A 17,045-nucleotide genomic window follows, 5' to 3' on the forward strand; every position below is an offset into this window, starting at 1 on the left:
GATTGTGTTTTTCTGTTTTTCCACTTTATTGAAAAGACAAGACAAGCAGATTATTCGTTTTCCTCGCTGCGGAGTCTGGCGTTGGGGTTTGTGACCTTAATGGCCAGCTGAGCTGCCCTCTCCACAATAATTTTCCTGTTCTTGGAGGACACATTGTGGGCAATTTCGGCACAATAGCTCCTGCAAATAAAAAGTTAAGGTTACCACAAGCCCAGGCTTCTGTCATTGTAATTTAAAAGCAATGCCAAAATTAATTCAAAATGAATGAAAAGCAATAATGCAAATGAATGAAACACTCCAGAAAGAGGCCCAAGACAAGTGCTAGTCACTTGTTGCAGATTATCTTCCACCAGCTGGCTATGAAGAAAGCTAGAGGTGGAATGGGCATTTCCTCTGCAACACTATCTCTCCATATTCAACACCTGACAGAACATGACCAATTCAGCAGGTATGATCTTAGAGACATGTACATTTCTAGCTTCTGTTTCTGACCAAATAAAAACAAATTGATCATTTTAGAAAGAGTCAATTTAACACCCACACAAACAGTTAGCAACAAATGCAACAATTTAAGATCTTACTTGTTGCTCATCATAAGGACTTCAAGTTCCTTGATGTTGTTGACCAGGAACTTCCTGAACCCAGTGGGCAGCATGTGTTTGGTCTTCTTGCTGCTTCCATAACCGATGCTGGGCATCAACATCTGACCCTTGAAGCGTCGTCTCACTCTGTTGTCAATACCTCTAGGCTTTCTCCAGTTTTTCTACACAGAACATAGATGTCATAGTTGCGCTCTATTGAGTTTGGTTGATTAGGACCTACTAGAATTCATATAATAACTAAAAAATGAAGAGAAGAAAGTAAATTCCATATTCTAGGTTGAGCGCATGCAAGTTCATTTATTCCCTTTTGAAACCTTGTCTCTTACCCTGATCTTGACATAACGGTCTGACTGATGTCTGATGAACTTCTTGGTCCTTTTCTTTACGATCTTGGGTTTTGTGAGGGGTCTGAGGGCTGGCATGGTGCCTGAAGTAAACACAAGCAACAAAAAAATTGACATCAAGAAAAAATAAAGCCACTGTAAAGCATCAGTTTTGGTAATATCTCATTCGTGGTGCACAGATTTTCATGCACATTTTTTATGTCCACACATTGAGCACACCTTTTAATGTTGGCAACCATTGCTAAAGCACTATATGAATATAAAATGTCAAGACTAAAATGTGAAATAAAACTAAAATGTATTTTGTTATATTCTCATGTAAATATGTAATTTTACTCTCTTTTAGGGTGACTTTTACCATCGGTCTAGGGACTGCAGGTGAAAAATAGCTTTTTGGCTAATTCTGGCATATTGACAGAATTGTTTATTAATATGCATTGTCCCTCTAATAAATAAAAACAAATCATAAATGCAGTCCTTAAACAAGACGCGTTTTAATAAAGACAATACAATTATAAACTCGCTACCATGTTCGTAAACAGCTAACGCATGTTAGCGGTGCAGGAAAACAACGTTCAGTGCTAATATAGCTAAACGCTAAATTGACAGTTTAACACCCTTGCGGAACTATTTATAGAGACTAAACAAGTTTCTTTGTAACGTTTAGGAGCAAATTTTATGAATTTGTTCGCTAGCTTCACAAATTCACATGCACCGAATCAATGGCCGCCATGTACGGACCTTGTGTGCTAAATGATATAAATATGTAAACTTCTATCACTCTGTGGTCCACGATATTGCTGCATTTAAACGTAGAGAATAACAACACAACAGCAACTAGTAAAGATGTGTGATTTTAATAAAAAATACTGAAGGATGAATTCAGATTTCGCTTGAGCTCACCGTTCGGTCTGTCTGTCCCGAAGACAGTCCTGAAGAAGAGAGGGAAGTGATGCAGCGAAGGCCCGGAAATAATATCAGGCAGCGGAAGTTGGTACCGCTCTCAAATGTTTCCGTCCGCTACTGTTGACCATTTTGAATTGTAATGTACTTTTTATGCTTTTTGTATTTTAAATTTACTTATTTTTGTATTCTTGTGTTTTATACTTGTGTTGTTTTTTATTTATTTTTAATTGTCTATATGCCTATTTTATTTTGACCGGGCTGTATCTTTTATGTAAATCGAATAATGTAACGTTACAGTAATAAACACCAAGGTAGTTGCAAGGTTTCACCTGTTGTACTGTTCACTTAATGTAGTCTCGACTGGGTTGTTTGTGTTTATCCTGGAGGAACTTTATTTCTTTTCAATGTGTATAATTAAGTTATAAAAAGAAATAACATAAGCTGTTCTGACTCTGAATTTTATCTCTACGTTTTTTTTTACCGAACAAACAAATTTAACCATAGTTAATATCTAGTTTTATTTATTTATTATTTGTACTACTACATCGTCTTACCAAATAACCATAGTTTATTTGTAGTAAAACTAACAAATGGTAATCTGTGAAAAACAAGGTTTGGACACTTTTGGTAGGGCTGTTGTTGAATTCTCAGTGGTATTTAATAATTTGTGAAGAATTTGTTTCGAAAGGACGACACCGCCCAGTTTTACAGATGCTGCAGTGCCAAAATGCAGACTAATTTGTAGTCAAATACATGTTTATGACAGGCTTTGTGCAAATTTCCCTTGTATTTAAAGTATTTAATAAGACGCAGTATAAAGGCCTAGTTTTCTGTCAAATTTGCAGAAATATGAACATTTTAAACACTTTTAGATACAGTATTTTATGGTAGAGATGGTTATGACTGTAAGACATGTCACGTAACTTTACAATTTTGCAATTGTGACCCTATCTGTGGAATCCGTGCTAAAGTTTCTTAATGTAATAAAAGTTTGATTTTAATCGTTATTAATTTCAATTTTTGACATGGCATTACTCAATGGCATCAGTCAATAATATTTTTCAAAGAATGTTCGCTACACTATGTAGGATGACATCATGCCAAAAAGATTGTGGATTTTCACAGAATGGGACACAATTTTGATCTTAGCACTTATTTTGTCTTTGTTGTTTAAGCATATGCATGCATGTGGCACAAGCACTGAAGTTTTGCTTTGAAGGATAACGTCTTGTGATTTTTTAGACCTTTGTGTGTGTGTGCGTGTGCGCGTGTGCGTGTGTGTGTGTGTGTGTGTGTGTGTGTGTGTGTGTGTGTGTGACAAGTGACTGACAATCTGACTTGAGTACAAACAAACCACTATATCATTTACAATTTTCTATATATGTGCAGTTACATTTTTATATATTATTTTTTCATTTAATTTCAAATATCATTACATAATCTTACATTGTGCTACATTTGAATGTCTACATTTTGTAGTTGTACAAGTTTGGGAAGTTGTGAATCAATAGTTTTCAACTGTTTTCTGTTGAATCTATTTCTAGTTAGAATGAGCATCAAAAAGATCTCGATAGTCAAAGGGGTAATGAGAGACATGCGGTTCTGTATCGGGGACGACTCGATAGCAGCCTGTCAAAAGTCTAGACAGATGGTACAACTCAAGCCTGAATGACAAAGAACAAGTACAACAATTAAAGATCGGGTATCATGCTATAGCATGCATTCTGACTTCTTTACACTGTTAAACGTGCTGGCTTCTCATGGTTAACATGGTCAACTTGTTAAAAAACGAGTTGGACGTATGACGTAGTATTTCTGTACTTGATACACTACCCCAGCACTCCAATTAGTTTCGGAAAGTTTTTTTATAATTCTGGATCCCTGTGTCTTCAAAGGGATCCTATTCCCTTTATTGGCCATTCTCCCGGAAAAGGCGAAAGAAAGAGCCCACCCACGAGCCAACTGACAAGTGAGACCGCTTACATCAAGATTATCTGCGCTGCGTCAAGATGGGCTGCGCTGCAGCTCATTGCACTTGCGATAGTGAAGTTTAGGTGTGTCTGTTTGTGTCCTGTGCCCAATTTTCCTGAAATGCTACCCTCACTAAGACCTGGCTCCCATACAGCATGCAAAACCCACTAGCATCCGTACGGCATTCAAAACCCCCTAGTTGATTGTCTACCACTCCAAGTATCAAGGTTAATTTCGGAAAAGTGCTCACCGATTTGGCACAATAGACAGTTTTAACATCCTGTCCTGTGTTTGTTTGATTCAATAAACTATAAACTTATTTTATTCTATCATCACTTCGTCTCCTGCCTGCTGTTCTTCCACTTTATCTCATTGTTTGAAACAGCAGTATAGTGAAAGCTTTGAAGGCTATAGTGTCTTTGGTGTAGTCTATATAAATGACTATAAAATAAAAGTGTTTTTTTTATTTTTTTCAGACAGATGAGGATTCTGCACTGAAAAAACGGAGGGTTGGAAGTACTGATTCCATTGTACATCGGTTCCACGTGATTTAATTAAGTTTTTTGACATATCTTTTCTTGCTATTTAAAAAAAGTTGTTAAAAAACGTAATTAAACCGTGTGGAACTGATGTACATGATTAAATTGAGTAATTCCAACAACCCTTTTTTTCAGTGTGTAGTGCATGTTTTTGTGCAATTTTAATTATTCTACATTATGAGTTGTACCAAGTATCACTCAGAATCCTTTAAAACAAGTCAAGCTGAGGGAACACTATTGTGGGCGTGTCTTTATTTGGGCACAATTTAGGCCACAGTTTAAAGTTTCACTTGGTGGAGAAGCTCTCAGTGAAGGTGACGCGCTGTATTTCATGTATGTTATGGATTATGAAGACGACGTAGGTGGGTACATGATGCTTAAAAATTTATAGTAAATGCTTTTAAATGTCTTCTGCTCTCACTTTCATTCACACTTCTCATGTTCAGTGTCTGCTGTGAATAGTTTGCATGAAACTTTGAAAGGGTTCACATATGTAGTGAGCATTTTTTAACCATTTGGCTATGCGTGAAGCAGAAACTTTAACTAAACATATTTGTTGTTTTAAAAGGCTTAAATCTGAATTTTGATAGATGGCATTGCCTTTAACCATGTGGAGACAAATTAATATCACATGGTTGGCTGCTCATAAACACATGAATTTTCAATATGTAACACTAAAATGCTTTTTCCTTTATATTGCCAAATATGTAAGCTAAAGTTCAGAACCACTCTTTGGTTTTAATAAATCTGTTTTACTTTCACAATTGACAGATGACTACTGTATGGTTTCAGATCCTTGGACCATACTAGTAAATGAGAATATTTTTTCAATACATTTGCAAAATGTGGATTTTCAACAATGGGTTTTCACAGATATGCGTCTCTATGCAACGTTTTTTATTTATACACAATAAAATTACATAGGGATATTCTGAGTAAAGAAGTACAGCAAATAATGGTTATGGAAAGAACAAGAAACAGGACAAGTACTGAGTGACATTCATCAACATCTCATATGACTTTTAGTTAAATGACTGTGACATTTGGAGGTTTGGCTCGGCATCTATCTGTCCTAATGCTTAAGTCAAAATTCAAGCTTTTTGTAACAATTTTCACTTCTTTACAAACTTCTTAAAGTTTTTACTTGCTCTAAATGATTTTTCAACTTTCATGTATCCCAAAAAACAAATTAACATTCTAAAACTGTTATATAAATGTTACTTAAATGTGTCATGAAACGTGAGGAGAACCCAATTGCAGGCAGGCATGAAGGGGTTAACAAGGAAGATTTTAATTATAAATAATAAACAGAACACAAAACAAAAACCCACGATGGGGCAAACCAAACAACACTAGATACTAAAACTGACAAGACAAATATAACTAAGACAATGTAAAAGAACAACACTAGACAAACGCTAAATAAACTCACACAGACTCAACTTGACTTTAACTTGACTAGACTTGGGATAGAGACAAGAACACCATACACAACGTAATCCACTAGCAACAAGACAATGAAACGAGGGCATTTTAAAGGAGAGACAAACGAGGGATAATGACACAGGGCAGGTGTGGGTAATAAAACACTCAGGGAAAGATAACAAGGAAATGAGAGGGGCGGGGCCAATGACGAGACACTGGAGAGAACGAATATTATTGTCAAAAGGACAATAATATGTTTCTCTCCACACATAACCATAGACTTTGTCATGGCTCTGCTACAGGACCAAGAAAAACATGACTAAATGAAGCAGAGCCATGACAGAAGCCCCCCCTCTAATGAGCACCTCCAGGTACTCACCAAGGGGTAGACGGACGAGACAAGGCAGACTGAGGCAGTGACCAAAACAGACAAAACATGGAAAACAAAATCAGAGGCAGAGAATCAAGAATAACAAAGGGACTTGGGTGNTACACTGTAAAAAATGATTTGTTGTTTTTTGTTGTTTCAACTTAAAAAAATAAGTTACCTTGTTGACTTAAAATTTTAAGTTAGTTCAACTTAAAAATATTAGTCAACACAAAGAGTTTGCAACAAATTCATTAAGTGAACTAATATTTTTAAGTTGAACTAACTTAAAATTTTAAGGCAACAAGGTAACTTATTTTTTTAAGTTGAAACAACAAAAAACAACAAAACATTTTTTACAGTGTACAGACCCAACCGATTAACAAGCGAAACGTGAAGACCTTCAAGAAAACTTCATGATGTACTGTACATGCTTGTGTAAATAATTATTAAGTAGAAATATGTTTTAATGTTTTAAAATAATGATTAAGATGTGAACACTCACATGTATTTACAATTTAAACATATGATAAATATGTACTTTTTACTCTTTTACATTTTAGTTATAACATTTTTTTGTACTATTTCATCATCATGAACATCAGTTTTTAATGCTAAGATGTATTTATTTGAAGTTGTTTTCTCTGGTTTTTTTCTTTTGCAGATTGCACGGATCAAATTTGTCCCCCTCCACCAGACTATGTCCCTCAGCCCGAAAATGAAAAGAATGCTTTCGTTTCAAATGTTATGTAGGTAAAATATGTTGGGTTGAGAACCAGAGAGGCATAATTGACATTTCATCAACTTTACAGAAGAGTCAGAGCAAAAAAATACCATAGATTGATCTGACTTTGTGTATTGATTTTAATCTTTTATAATAAAGATGTTACACACATGGATGACCATGTACTTATTAAACATTTTAATAAAAAATGTCACATGCGCCTTATTGGCACCAATGTTTCAGCCATTTTGAATCATCTGCTATCCACAGGCTTTTCTTCACTATACAGTTACGCCCTTTTGGCACCGTCTTAGTATGTTCAGTGATGAGTTTTGGCTTCTAACTCCAAATTAAGATTTCACTTGTTTCATTTTGGCAGTATAAAGAGCTCACCAGGGCTTTAAATTGATATACATATACAGTATATCTCCATTTCACCCAGAATATCACTACGCCCCTCTGGTTCTCACCCCTTCTAGTATGCCCATACACTTCATTCATATTTATTTATGAAAAAATAATTCTGATACTGTAGGCTTCCCACTGTCTCAGAAGATGCAGCAAGAGATGCTTTACTGCAGTTTGTGGGTAAAAAGTGGACATATAGCAGCAAGCCTGCCAAAAATCTGATCTTTAAAGACATGAAGCCTTTTACAGTTTACCGTGTAAGTACCGCCACAATAGCAGCACTTTTGATTTGGCAACCACCTAAAACCTCTGAAATTGTAAGAAAGTCTTAATTTGCTCTGTTTTAAGTTAAGTGAAGTAATTTGACCTGTATCTTTTCAGTACCGCTTGGAAACATTTACAGAGTCCAGATCAAGTGTTTGGGAATCAGAGCCACACACAGGTGCTTTTAGTGTCATCAAGTGAATACATGAGGAAAAAAATATGATTTAGCCTAAGTTTCATCTGTCTGACATTTTAACAAAATAATGTCTGCTCAGGTCAGTGTGTGGATGGGCCTGAGAATGGAGCGAGTCCTCCACCGTGGCAGGTCCAGGTGTCCTACCCACCCAAATTCACTGATGTTGTTCAGAAAGTCAGGGTGCCGCACTCCTCTTTTATAAAGGTATTGCAGTCCATTTGTTTTTATTCACTTCTTGAGTACTAAAAAATAACCAAGTAATTTTTCGATTTATGTTCCCCACTTTTTCTTCACTAATCAACTTTAAGGTGTTATATATATGCGAAGATAATTCTATTCTGAAACTTAACCGCACCAGTTTCAAACACCTCGCCTTTTAAGTACGCGCGCATGCGCACGAAAAAGTGGAGACGCTTGAAATCAGTTGCAGTGCGTCATTTTGGTGTCACAGCACAGGTAAATAATGATAATGATAAATAAATAAATATTTACCCCAAATGGTAAACAAAGCTTTACACTGACCTTCATCTACCTTTCCAAAGCAATTATACCAAAATACAGTTCTCACACGACAAGCCAACAACTGCTAAACTCTAGCTTCCGGTTTACCATATATGGGCTCTGTGCGTCTCTTTACACGCACAAAACGCTATGATGCTTTGACCTTTTCATAGTTGTCTTGTCTGTAAGTGCATGTTCTCCTCATAACAACAAAGCACATTAAAAGTCATTATTTTAATGGAGTTATAATGCCTGCTGTATTTTATTGTGTGATTTCAGCCTTGTTACCGATGTCAAGGTAACGGCCGAGTCAGGTGCACGCACTGCCGTGGAAAAGGATGGGTGGGCCGATGTTTCATTTTAAAGCTTTATTTTATTTGCCATAATGCCTTGTAATGCATGTTTTAAACAGTGAAATGCTGTATGTTCTCTTGAGTTACCCATAGTTTGTTTGTCTTTTTTGTGTATCAGACTCGTTGTATGTTTTGTCACGGCTCTGGTCACGGCCGCCACCGACGGTGTAGGAACTGTCACGGTAGAGGAAGAAGAAGGTATTTTTTGTGGCATTTTTTTTTGTTGTTACCTCAAATGTAACTTGAATATAAATTGTGCTAATTCACTTTTTTCAGATGTGTCTCTTGTCACAGAAAGGGTTACAAAATCTGTGTAACGTGTACTGGCCACAGAAACCTCGTGCATTTCATACGACTCACAGTTACATGGTAAACGTGCTGACGAAATCAAATCCTTTCATTCTGATTTACATAAAGTCATCTTTAATTTATTAAAGATTATTTAACCTCATAACACTTGGGAGAGTTACTATGGTATATGCATAATTTTAGTTTCTTTACTCTCTGTGTTTGTTTTAGTTTTGTATGCACAAAAAGATGTACAGCAATAAAGTCCGGTCCCACTGTGTTTCTTAGGAAAAACCAGGTGTCTGAGTTCATACCTGACCGCGTGCCTGAATTCCCACTAAAGAAGTTTGACAAGGGGTCTGGGGAAGCCTTCTTTGTAGATGAAAACCTCCTGGTATATATATGTTTCTTCAATTCTAAGCATATAGTGATATTTTATCTAACAATTTGTAACAATAATCCCTTGTTATAATGTTTTGATCTGATGCATTAGTCCAAAACTGATCAACTAATGTATATTACATAACCAATGTAAAATGTGTGCAGTGTTGCACAAAGTTAGGAGGAATTTTTTTAGCCAAGAAGAATTTTTTTTAGGGAAAATGCTTGCATTCAGGTCTATCCGGTAGATGGCTTTCCCGAACAGGACATCTGTGAGGCTTCAAAAAGGACAATTCAGAGTCACTTGCTCAAATATTCTGCTGTTAGCCGCATCTTGCAGCAGGTAGGCAGAATATATTTAAAGCAAACATTGCATTATAATGTAATTGTGACAGTTCTTAGTATTATTAGTAATACATATAATTGTTCAAGCAAATTAATATACGTACTTAAATAAAATAAAAGTAATATAATGTGACTTTTGCACTGCAAACACAAGCATGTAATGTTCAAGAGGGTGCAACCTAAACACTTGACCACTAGAAGGTTGCGGGGATTTAAACAATTTGGGTTTAGTAAAGAAAGGCCAGATTTTACAAAATCTATTATATTTTCTTTTGAACTGAGGAAGAAACTTTTGTTCTCTTTCAGCGACAAACAATTGAGCTGGTTCCTCTCACTCACGTTTTCTACACGTACAATGGGAAAGACTACGATTACTTTGTTTTTGGTAGAGAAAACAAGGTTCACACCACCAAATATCCCTCATCCTGCAGTATTTTGTAGTCTTCTTGGTGACCAAACGCATAATGCATAATGGGCTACCAGCACCACTTTTTTTCTTTTGTCTGAGTGTGCATCTACATCTTTATTTGCAAAATATGATTTATAATTTGTTTCACTTTTTTTGCTAATAAAATGTTACATAAAAATAACAATAAACATAACAATACAGTAAAATCCGTTGTAGGATGATTTCAACAGATTTTTAGGAGTGTGTGGTTATATATATACAGTGCCACATTCATATATGTATACACTTAATGAGGTTTAAAATAGTCATTATATATGTCATATACAGCAGTGGAAAAATTAAGAGACCGCTCTCAAATTTATTTTGAGTTTTTTTTTATTTACTATAGGTATGTGTTTATGTAAAATGATTGTTTTTGTTTCATTGTGTAAACTGCTAACAATATTTCTCCTAAATTTCAAATAAAATATTCTTTCTATTTGCATGTATTTGCAGAAAATGAAAACCGGAGAAACAAGTCAAAATAACAGAAAAGATGCTCTGCATTTTTTCAGACCTCATACTGCAAAGAAAACAAGTTCATATTCACTTTTAGGCAGTACAACAGTAATATTTGTACATGTATTTAGGAAAAGTTCACAAATATTTTTTATGTGAAAACCTGGATTTTAATCACAGTTTTCACGTGTCTTGTCATGCTGTCAGTCTTGCTGTTGGATGACTTTGTGTCACTCCTGAGGTTTGATTTTGTTGAAATTCAACAGACACTGGACTGGAATGACCACAATACATCTAGAGATACTGATTAATTGAACATTTGTATTTGGAATATGTAAATATTTTGATTCAGAATTATTATGAGTTAAGACAAATTGGCAGTAACGTCATGTATCCATTAGGTGTCGCAAGCTGCCTGTTTTTTCCCAGAATGAATACTTGTCCAGCATGAATTTGATTCATTCCTATTACATTTTATACTTTTCCCCATGATGAAACTTTAACCATGTTCTGTTAACTTATCTGTCATATTACATTGATATTGAGAAGTATGTTTTGGTCGATTGAAGAGACTCCCTATGCATATAAGCACTTAATGATAGAAATGGCCTGAAGTGCTTTGTTGATGTGTGTCATTCAGAAGTGTTAACACATCAACCTACAGTGATCCTAAAAAGGAATTTGGCCACTTGAGGCACTTAAAGTGTCAGAATGTTATTGATTTCTTATTAGATATACATCATTTTAGCCATGCGCTGTGAATGTGATGTACAAAGCCAGTTCCCAATTCCACACAGGTGTCACGTTCCAAAAACGTTCCTGCATAATTATATAACTTATTATTTGGCAAAAACAAAGACGCACCTTCTTTCCAAATGAGAACACTTCATGTTTCCATCGAGCTGAAACACGTTTGTACATTTTTTTTTAACTATTGCTGTGGCCTGTTGTTGACGGATAAACTTCACAAGACTCTCATACTGAGCGCGTCTGATAGGATATGACTGATGTGGAGAATCAGGAGGGGGCGTGGCTCTTCAGCGCATCACGCACGCTGCGCGTTTGTTTATAGTGAGTGAATGAGGTGCGGACAGCACACACGTCTCACTGCGCATCTTTACGCTTCAGTCCCATCTGTCCACATTACAGTAAAGTGGAATAACAATCTCTAGAACGAAGAAAGGGGAGAGGGAAATAACATTCGGTAGGTGTTTAAATGTTGTTTTGAGTTATTCTTTCATTTGTCATATTTAACCATTTTGTAAAAGTTACTGACTGTATTGCACAGTGTTGATGTCAATTGGTAAAGCAATGATACTTCGATTTATACGGATTTATTGATATATGTATAACTAAATGTATGTTTTATTTATGGTGTTTGTTAGTGAAGTTGTGCAGTTTAATTGAATTAATTTGAGTGAATGTATGACTTACTTAATACTAATATTTTCATTCCCTGTGTAGCAAAATATACATATTTTTATATCAAATCTTGATGCGTTATACAGGTGTAGGCTTAGAGTAAACATATGCCTGATTTATTCATTGCATTTCATAATTTATGCATTGGCTTGAAATGCCAACTTTTGACCAATGAAACTTTACTAACTGTTTGAAATTAGTTATAAACTGCTAACAGTTATTAGTAAAATCCATTAGGTTTAAAATGTGGAGTATTGTTTTTGGCCTAATAAAATGAGCATGGGGGTCTCTCAGACCTCTCAAAAAGAAATCGGGGGTTAGTTCATAAAAATAATCAATTCAAGTCATTCTGACTATAAGTGTTTAACACTTTACACTGTAACCTCACATGCTTGGAGATGGGGCAGGATGTACATTAAATGTATTTTATTTTTTGGACGTCAGTGGTGTTCATCCCCTGATTCTTTCCTTTTCCTGTTTTGTGCTCTACACATTGTGTGTGTTCCTTTCATTTGTTTGTTTCCTCCTTTGTACACACTGTACATTTCCTCCCATATATAGTAAATCATCTAAAACGATCCAGGGATCAGACTTATTACACGCCTGCTTACCAAATGTCTATCTATGGTTTGAAGCCTGATGGGTTGTGCTGTGGAGATTGTGAAACCTCTGATCTGATAATGGGTGCATGTTCTTGTCACAGGGAGTTTATGTTTCACACTCCTTCCTAACACGTGGACAGATGTGCGTGTGTGTGTGTGTGTGTGTGTGTGCGTGTGTGTGTGTGTGTGTGTGTGTGTGTGTGTGCGTGCTCTGGTTTTGGGAGGGGTCCTCACGTAGAGCCCACATGAGAAAAGCCAGGCGGTGATTGTGAGACCCTTATCTGTGCTGACCAGGACTCCAGTCCCAAAGCTTTTGTTGTTTTATCAGGAGTAAGCTTTGTTCTGCTGGTAACAATAGCTCGAGTCAATGGGAACCGTTATACACTTTGAACTGTCCAATATAGTGTACTTGAAGTGCCAGAATCAGTGTCGAAGTTTGGACACACCCATTGATTCTGTATTATGACATTATTTTAAAATGACATTCTGTGGAAATCGATATAGCATCTGTCATGTTGTGCTTGAATATTACGTTAATGTTGAGTTTATATAGGCCTATTTAACATAAGTAATGTCTACAATTGGTGTTGTGATTAAAGTGTTGTGGTTGGATATAAGTTGTCGCACTATTCTTGCAGCCAGATGGGTTTTTGAAACAGTATTACTCTGTGGTTCACGACCTAATGTCATATATCGTAACTTGGCAAAAGGAGCAGAAGGGATCAAAGTTCTGGTTTGGTGTGATATCCATCTTACCAGCTGAAGTTTGTGTTCAGGGTATCAGATGATATTTTATGGAGCTTTATGGATGACTCTCTGTGGAGAAGATCTTCAATGCCGTTCACCTTTTCCCATTGAGAGCACACAAATGATTTCACTTCTTGGCTCTGGAAAATCTGATATGTCAACGTTCTTTGTTCTTGCTATGCATATATCTACAGATTGCTCTTTGTTCCAGTCTTTGCTATGGTATATGGGTTGATTTATAAATGTAGATCTGTTTTCGATTATCGAATGGTCTGCGTCTGGTTAATGTCCATTAGTTTCCTTTATCTATACTGATCTGCCAGGTCTTTGGTGTAAATTCATTTGCAAGATAATTTAGTTTTTTTTGTAATTTATAGATATTGTAGTCATTAACAATAGGTCTCAGGAGGTATAAATATAGAGTATATGGCATTTAAAGATGCTTTTTATGTGAGTGCAGTTTTATTTTGAAGGGTTTAGTGAAGGACAAGTTAAACCTACTGCATTTGTCTAAATGCCTCTTTAACTCTTTGAACTGTCAAAAATGTGTCTTTTTTATGCACCCTATGATCTCAAAAACCTTTTGATCCAACGGCTTATGCTTTAATGCTTTGCCAATATAAATGTATTTAAAACATACATTTCTTTACAAAATGGTAGTTTTGAAGTCTTAACTATTATTGTAAAATGTAGAAAGTAATTGTATTAAGTCGTTTTTTAAAGGATAAAATGAAAGAAAAGAGATAAACGCAAATAGACCACCCAAAGATCTGCCGTCTCTAACATTCATCATGGGTTAACACGATCTATAACAGAACCACACTGCATATTTCTGCGCAATTTGGAAAATATTGACTCGGTCACTTGAAAGAAATCCTTTTCTCTCAGAAAAAGCTCATTTGCTTCTCTTAATATGGAAAAGAGGAATTGTATGCCATGTCTCATAAGAGTCTATTGCGGTGTCAGTTAGGATTCATTCATGAGCACTTTCATGGGTTTGCATTGGCTCTGTAATGATGAGGTGATGTGCTAAATTTATGACAGGTGTCTCATCTATTATTATACTGAATGTAATTGTTTTTCAGACTGCACATCTGCTGAAAACTCAGGATCATAAATAATGTAGAGTGAATGTGTCTGCAAGCTTTGGTCAGACTGTTTTGTTGAATATGAGTTTGAAGTTCATATATCTCCATCACAAATGATTCTCTTAGAAATGAGGTGTTTGGTGATGACTGTCACTGTTTTGACCCAACGTCGGGGAAGACTGATGGAAATTCATTCTCCAATTTCACAGGTATTAGATCATTGAACCGCAAATTGATGTCATATTTTTGAAGAGTAGGCTAAATATAACACCATGAATCTTTTTTTTTTAGTTAGGTTTAGGTCTTTTTTAACTCCAAATGACATTTCACATTTTATTTTAAAATCTTGCCGTGGTGACACAAAGACATTTTTCAGGTATATACAACAAACTTTTCTTATCTAAATAGATTTTATTATTTTTCCTGAAGTAAAAGTTAGTGTCTCTTGTATGTGTAAAAGTTGCCCCATAATATTCTTTTTGTGGTCCCTCCTTCAAAGTAAATTAAAGGGACTTGTCTGCATTGAACTGGGCAGGTGGATCTTGGGCAGTCATCCAGAGGTGCAGATAAACTGTCATTGTACTTGGCTGCTTGTAAAAGAATTGCTGTCGATGGCTCACCGGCCATGTGCGTGTGTTGGCAAGAGGGCAAACAACATCCTGAGCGAATGACTCAATGACCCATTGTGGTGCCTCCTTATTATCTTAATTAATTGTCCCCTCTCTCCATCAGCTCAACAATAACAGCGTTCTGGCAAACACTGTACTTCCTTCCCACAATGCATCTGTTGTAACCTGCTGTCTGGCGCCAAGCGCAGGAAGATCAGAGTGAGGCTGGAAAGTCTCCATGTGGGGGAGTCAGGACGGAAGCTCTGTCTAAACACACAACCAGCTGTTTCGACAAATAATAGTAACGTGTACGGTTGTGTCATTAAACGTCATCATTTAGCCAAATTAAATACCTTAGCCAAGCTAAATTCTACTGTGTTATAGTTTCAGAAAGGCCCAGACATACATGGTCATCATTGTTCTTTTAAGGGAGAGAATTTGTCTGTCGTGATTCATGTATTTCTTCGACTTCTGTGTTGGAGCGACTGTCGTATTGTAAAGTTAAGCTGTTTATTTTTCATGGTAGTGAAGTTTTTTTGCAGTAGTGAAACCGGGGTTTTATAATAAAAGACAGACAAAAAAACCCTATTATTTCAGTACTTTGATTTTGGTGTCTGGGCGAAACGGAAATGATTCTCTCTGCCCATAAGAAGCAGTTTGTTTAGACTGGGAATATAGTGCTAGCAAGAATATAAGAAACTTGAAACAACCCATACCATCTGTGCTGTGAACATGAATGATGTTAAATTGGAAGTACAAAGTAAATTTGTATTACCTTTCTAAGAGATCACATGTACAATTTTTGCCTGAAGGATGTTAAATATGAAAAATCTTCAGGACACATGCTTGAAATTGAGGTGAACTAACATCCCAGCTATGATAAATATGTTCTAAGAATGTTTTGCTAATATTCCTTTTTATTTGTGAATGTTTCAAACGTTCCATTAACAATGTAAGAGTCACTTTTTTATTTTAATATTTAGCAACGTCTTACACTCTTTGAAAGGATGTGTTATTATTTACACATTGTATTTAACACATTTTGTGTTGGTTTTGTGTGGAATAAATGAATGTGACAAAAGTTAAAAATAACAAAAAGTGTTGTCCTTAACTGAACACAACACATGCACATTTTTAGAGGGTACAAAAATGATTAAATCCTGTTTCAATATAACCAAAATACGTTTTTTTATTTACATTTACATTTATTTATTTGGTGGATTCTTTTATCCAAAGCGACTTACATTGTATCTAGTGTATGTATTGTTTTTTTTAACAAGAACAATATACAACTTAACACATATCAAAATCACATACATAAAAAACATAAAAAAGTAAATAATTAATTATTAATAAAACAAAGTAGAAAGAAGATACGTGTAAACAAACCCACCCACAACGTATACATTTTTTCAGTAAGTGTGTTCCCTAGGATCGAACCTGTGGCCTTTGCGTTGCTATCGCAATGCGATACCGAGTGAGCTACAGGAACTATAAACTACTTTTTCCTAACCTTGTTAGAACCTTAAGAAAACGTTCTGAGAACATTCCCTGTTGGAACAGTTCACTCTTAAAAATGGTGCTACAAAACGTTCACACTGATCCCCCCAAAAAACATTTGGTTCCCCAAAGAACCAAATTCAAAGGTTCTACTACTTTTTTATTATCTTAAGAACCTTCATAATCTAAAGAACCTCCTTTATGGAACCATTCAGCCAACAATGGTTCTTCTATGACATCGTGAACCACCTTTTTTTGTGTGTTGGTTGAAAAAAGACAAAAATGTCTTTGAGCAAGTGGTGTAAAAAAATCTTTAGCATCTTTTTGTGTGCAGTATATATTAAATGAAATTAAAGTCATATCTTTGAGTGTGCCTTATGTGTCCATATCCTTTTTAACTGTTTATCTTCTTAGCTTCTTGTCTGACACATACCAACGCTCTTGATACTTATACCAGGCCGTTGCACTCCTTCACACCATCAAATAAAAAGCCCCACCTGGAGCAGAGATACAACTAGCACCAAACCGCCCCCCCCCTTTCTATTCTTCTCAATGTC

At 35.8% G+C, this 17,045-nt stretch overlaps 3 protein-coding genes across 3 annotated transcripts in view; 2 read left to right on the forward strand and 1 right to left on the reverse strand.

Moving 5' to 3' along the window:
- Positions 1-2: 2 nt before the first annotated feature.
- rpl32 (ribosomal protein L32) lies at positions 3-1,958 on the reverse strand. Its single transcript, XM_057326291.1, has 4 exons — positions 1,850-1,958; positions 929-1,029; positions 582-763; positions 3-180 (listed from the first exon to the last, which is right to left on the reverse strand). The coding sequence occupies exons 2-4, from the start codon at positions 1,022-1,024 to the stop codon at positions 51-53; spliced, it is 408 nt and encodes a 135-aa protein (XP_057182274.1). The 5' UTR covers positions 1,025-1,029; positions 1,850-1,958; the 3' UTR covers positions 3-50.
- A 2,744-nt stretch (positions 1,959-4,702) lies between these two features.
- ssuh2.1 (ssu-2 homolog, tandem duplicate 1) lies at positions 4,703-10,055 on the forward strand. Its single transcript, XM_057326452.1, has 11 exons — positions 4,703-4,724; positions 6,819-6,903; positions 7,414-7,543; positions 7,668-7,728; positions 7,826-7,950; positions 8,527-8,589; positions 8,719-8,798; positions 8,877-8,969; positions 9,177-9,282; positions 9,505-9,612; positions 9,921-10,055. The coding sequence occupies exons 1-11, from the start codon at positions 4,703-4,705 to the stop codon at positions 10,053-10,055; spliced, it is 1,008 nt and encodes a 335-aa protein (XP_057182435.1).
- A 1,520-nt stretch (positions 10,056-11,575) lies between these two features.
- The window catches only part of si:dkey-49n23.1 (semaphorin-3D), a 57,030-nt gene continuing 51,560 nt past the window's right edge, over positions 11,576-17,045 (forward strand). The window contains exon 1 of the mRNA XM_057324915.1: positions 11,576-11,725. The gene's annotated coding sequence lies outside the window, so the exon portion shown is untranslated. The remainder of the gene's footprint in view (positions 11,726-17,045) is intronic.

The sequence above is a fragment of the Triplophysa rosa genome, linkage group LG25 (genome assembly GCF_024868665.1).
Source record: "Triplophysa rosa linkage group LG25, Trosa_1v2, whole genome shotgun sequence".
NCBI classification, from domain to species: domain Eukaryota; kingdom Metazoa; phylum Chordata; class Actinopteri; order Cypriniformes; family Nemacheilidae; genus Triplophysa; species Triplophysa rosa.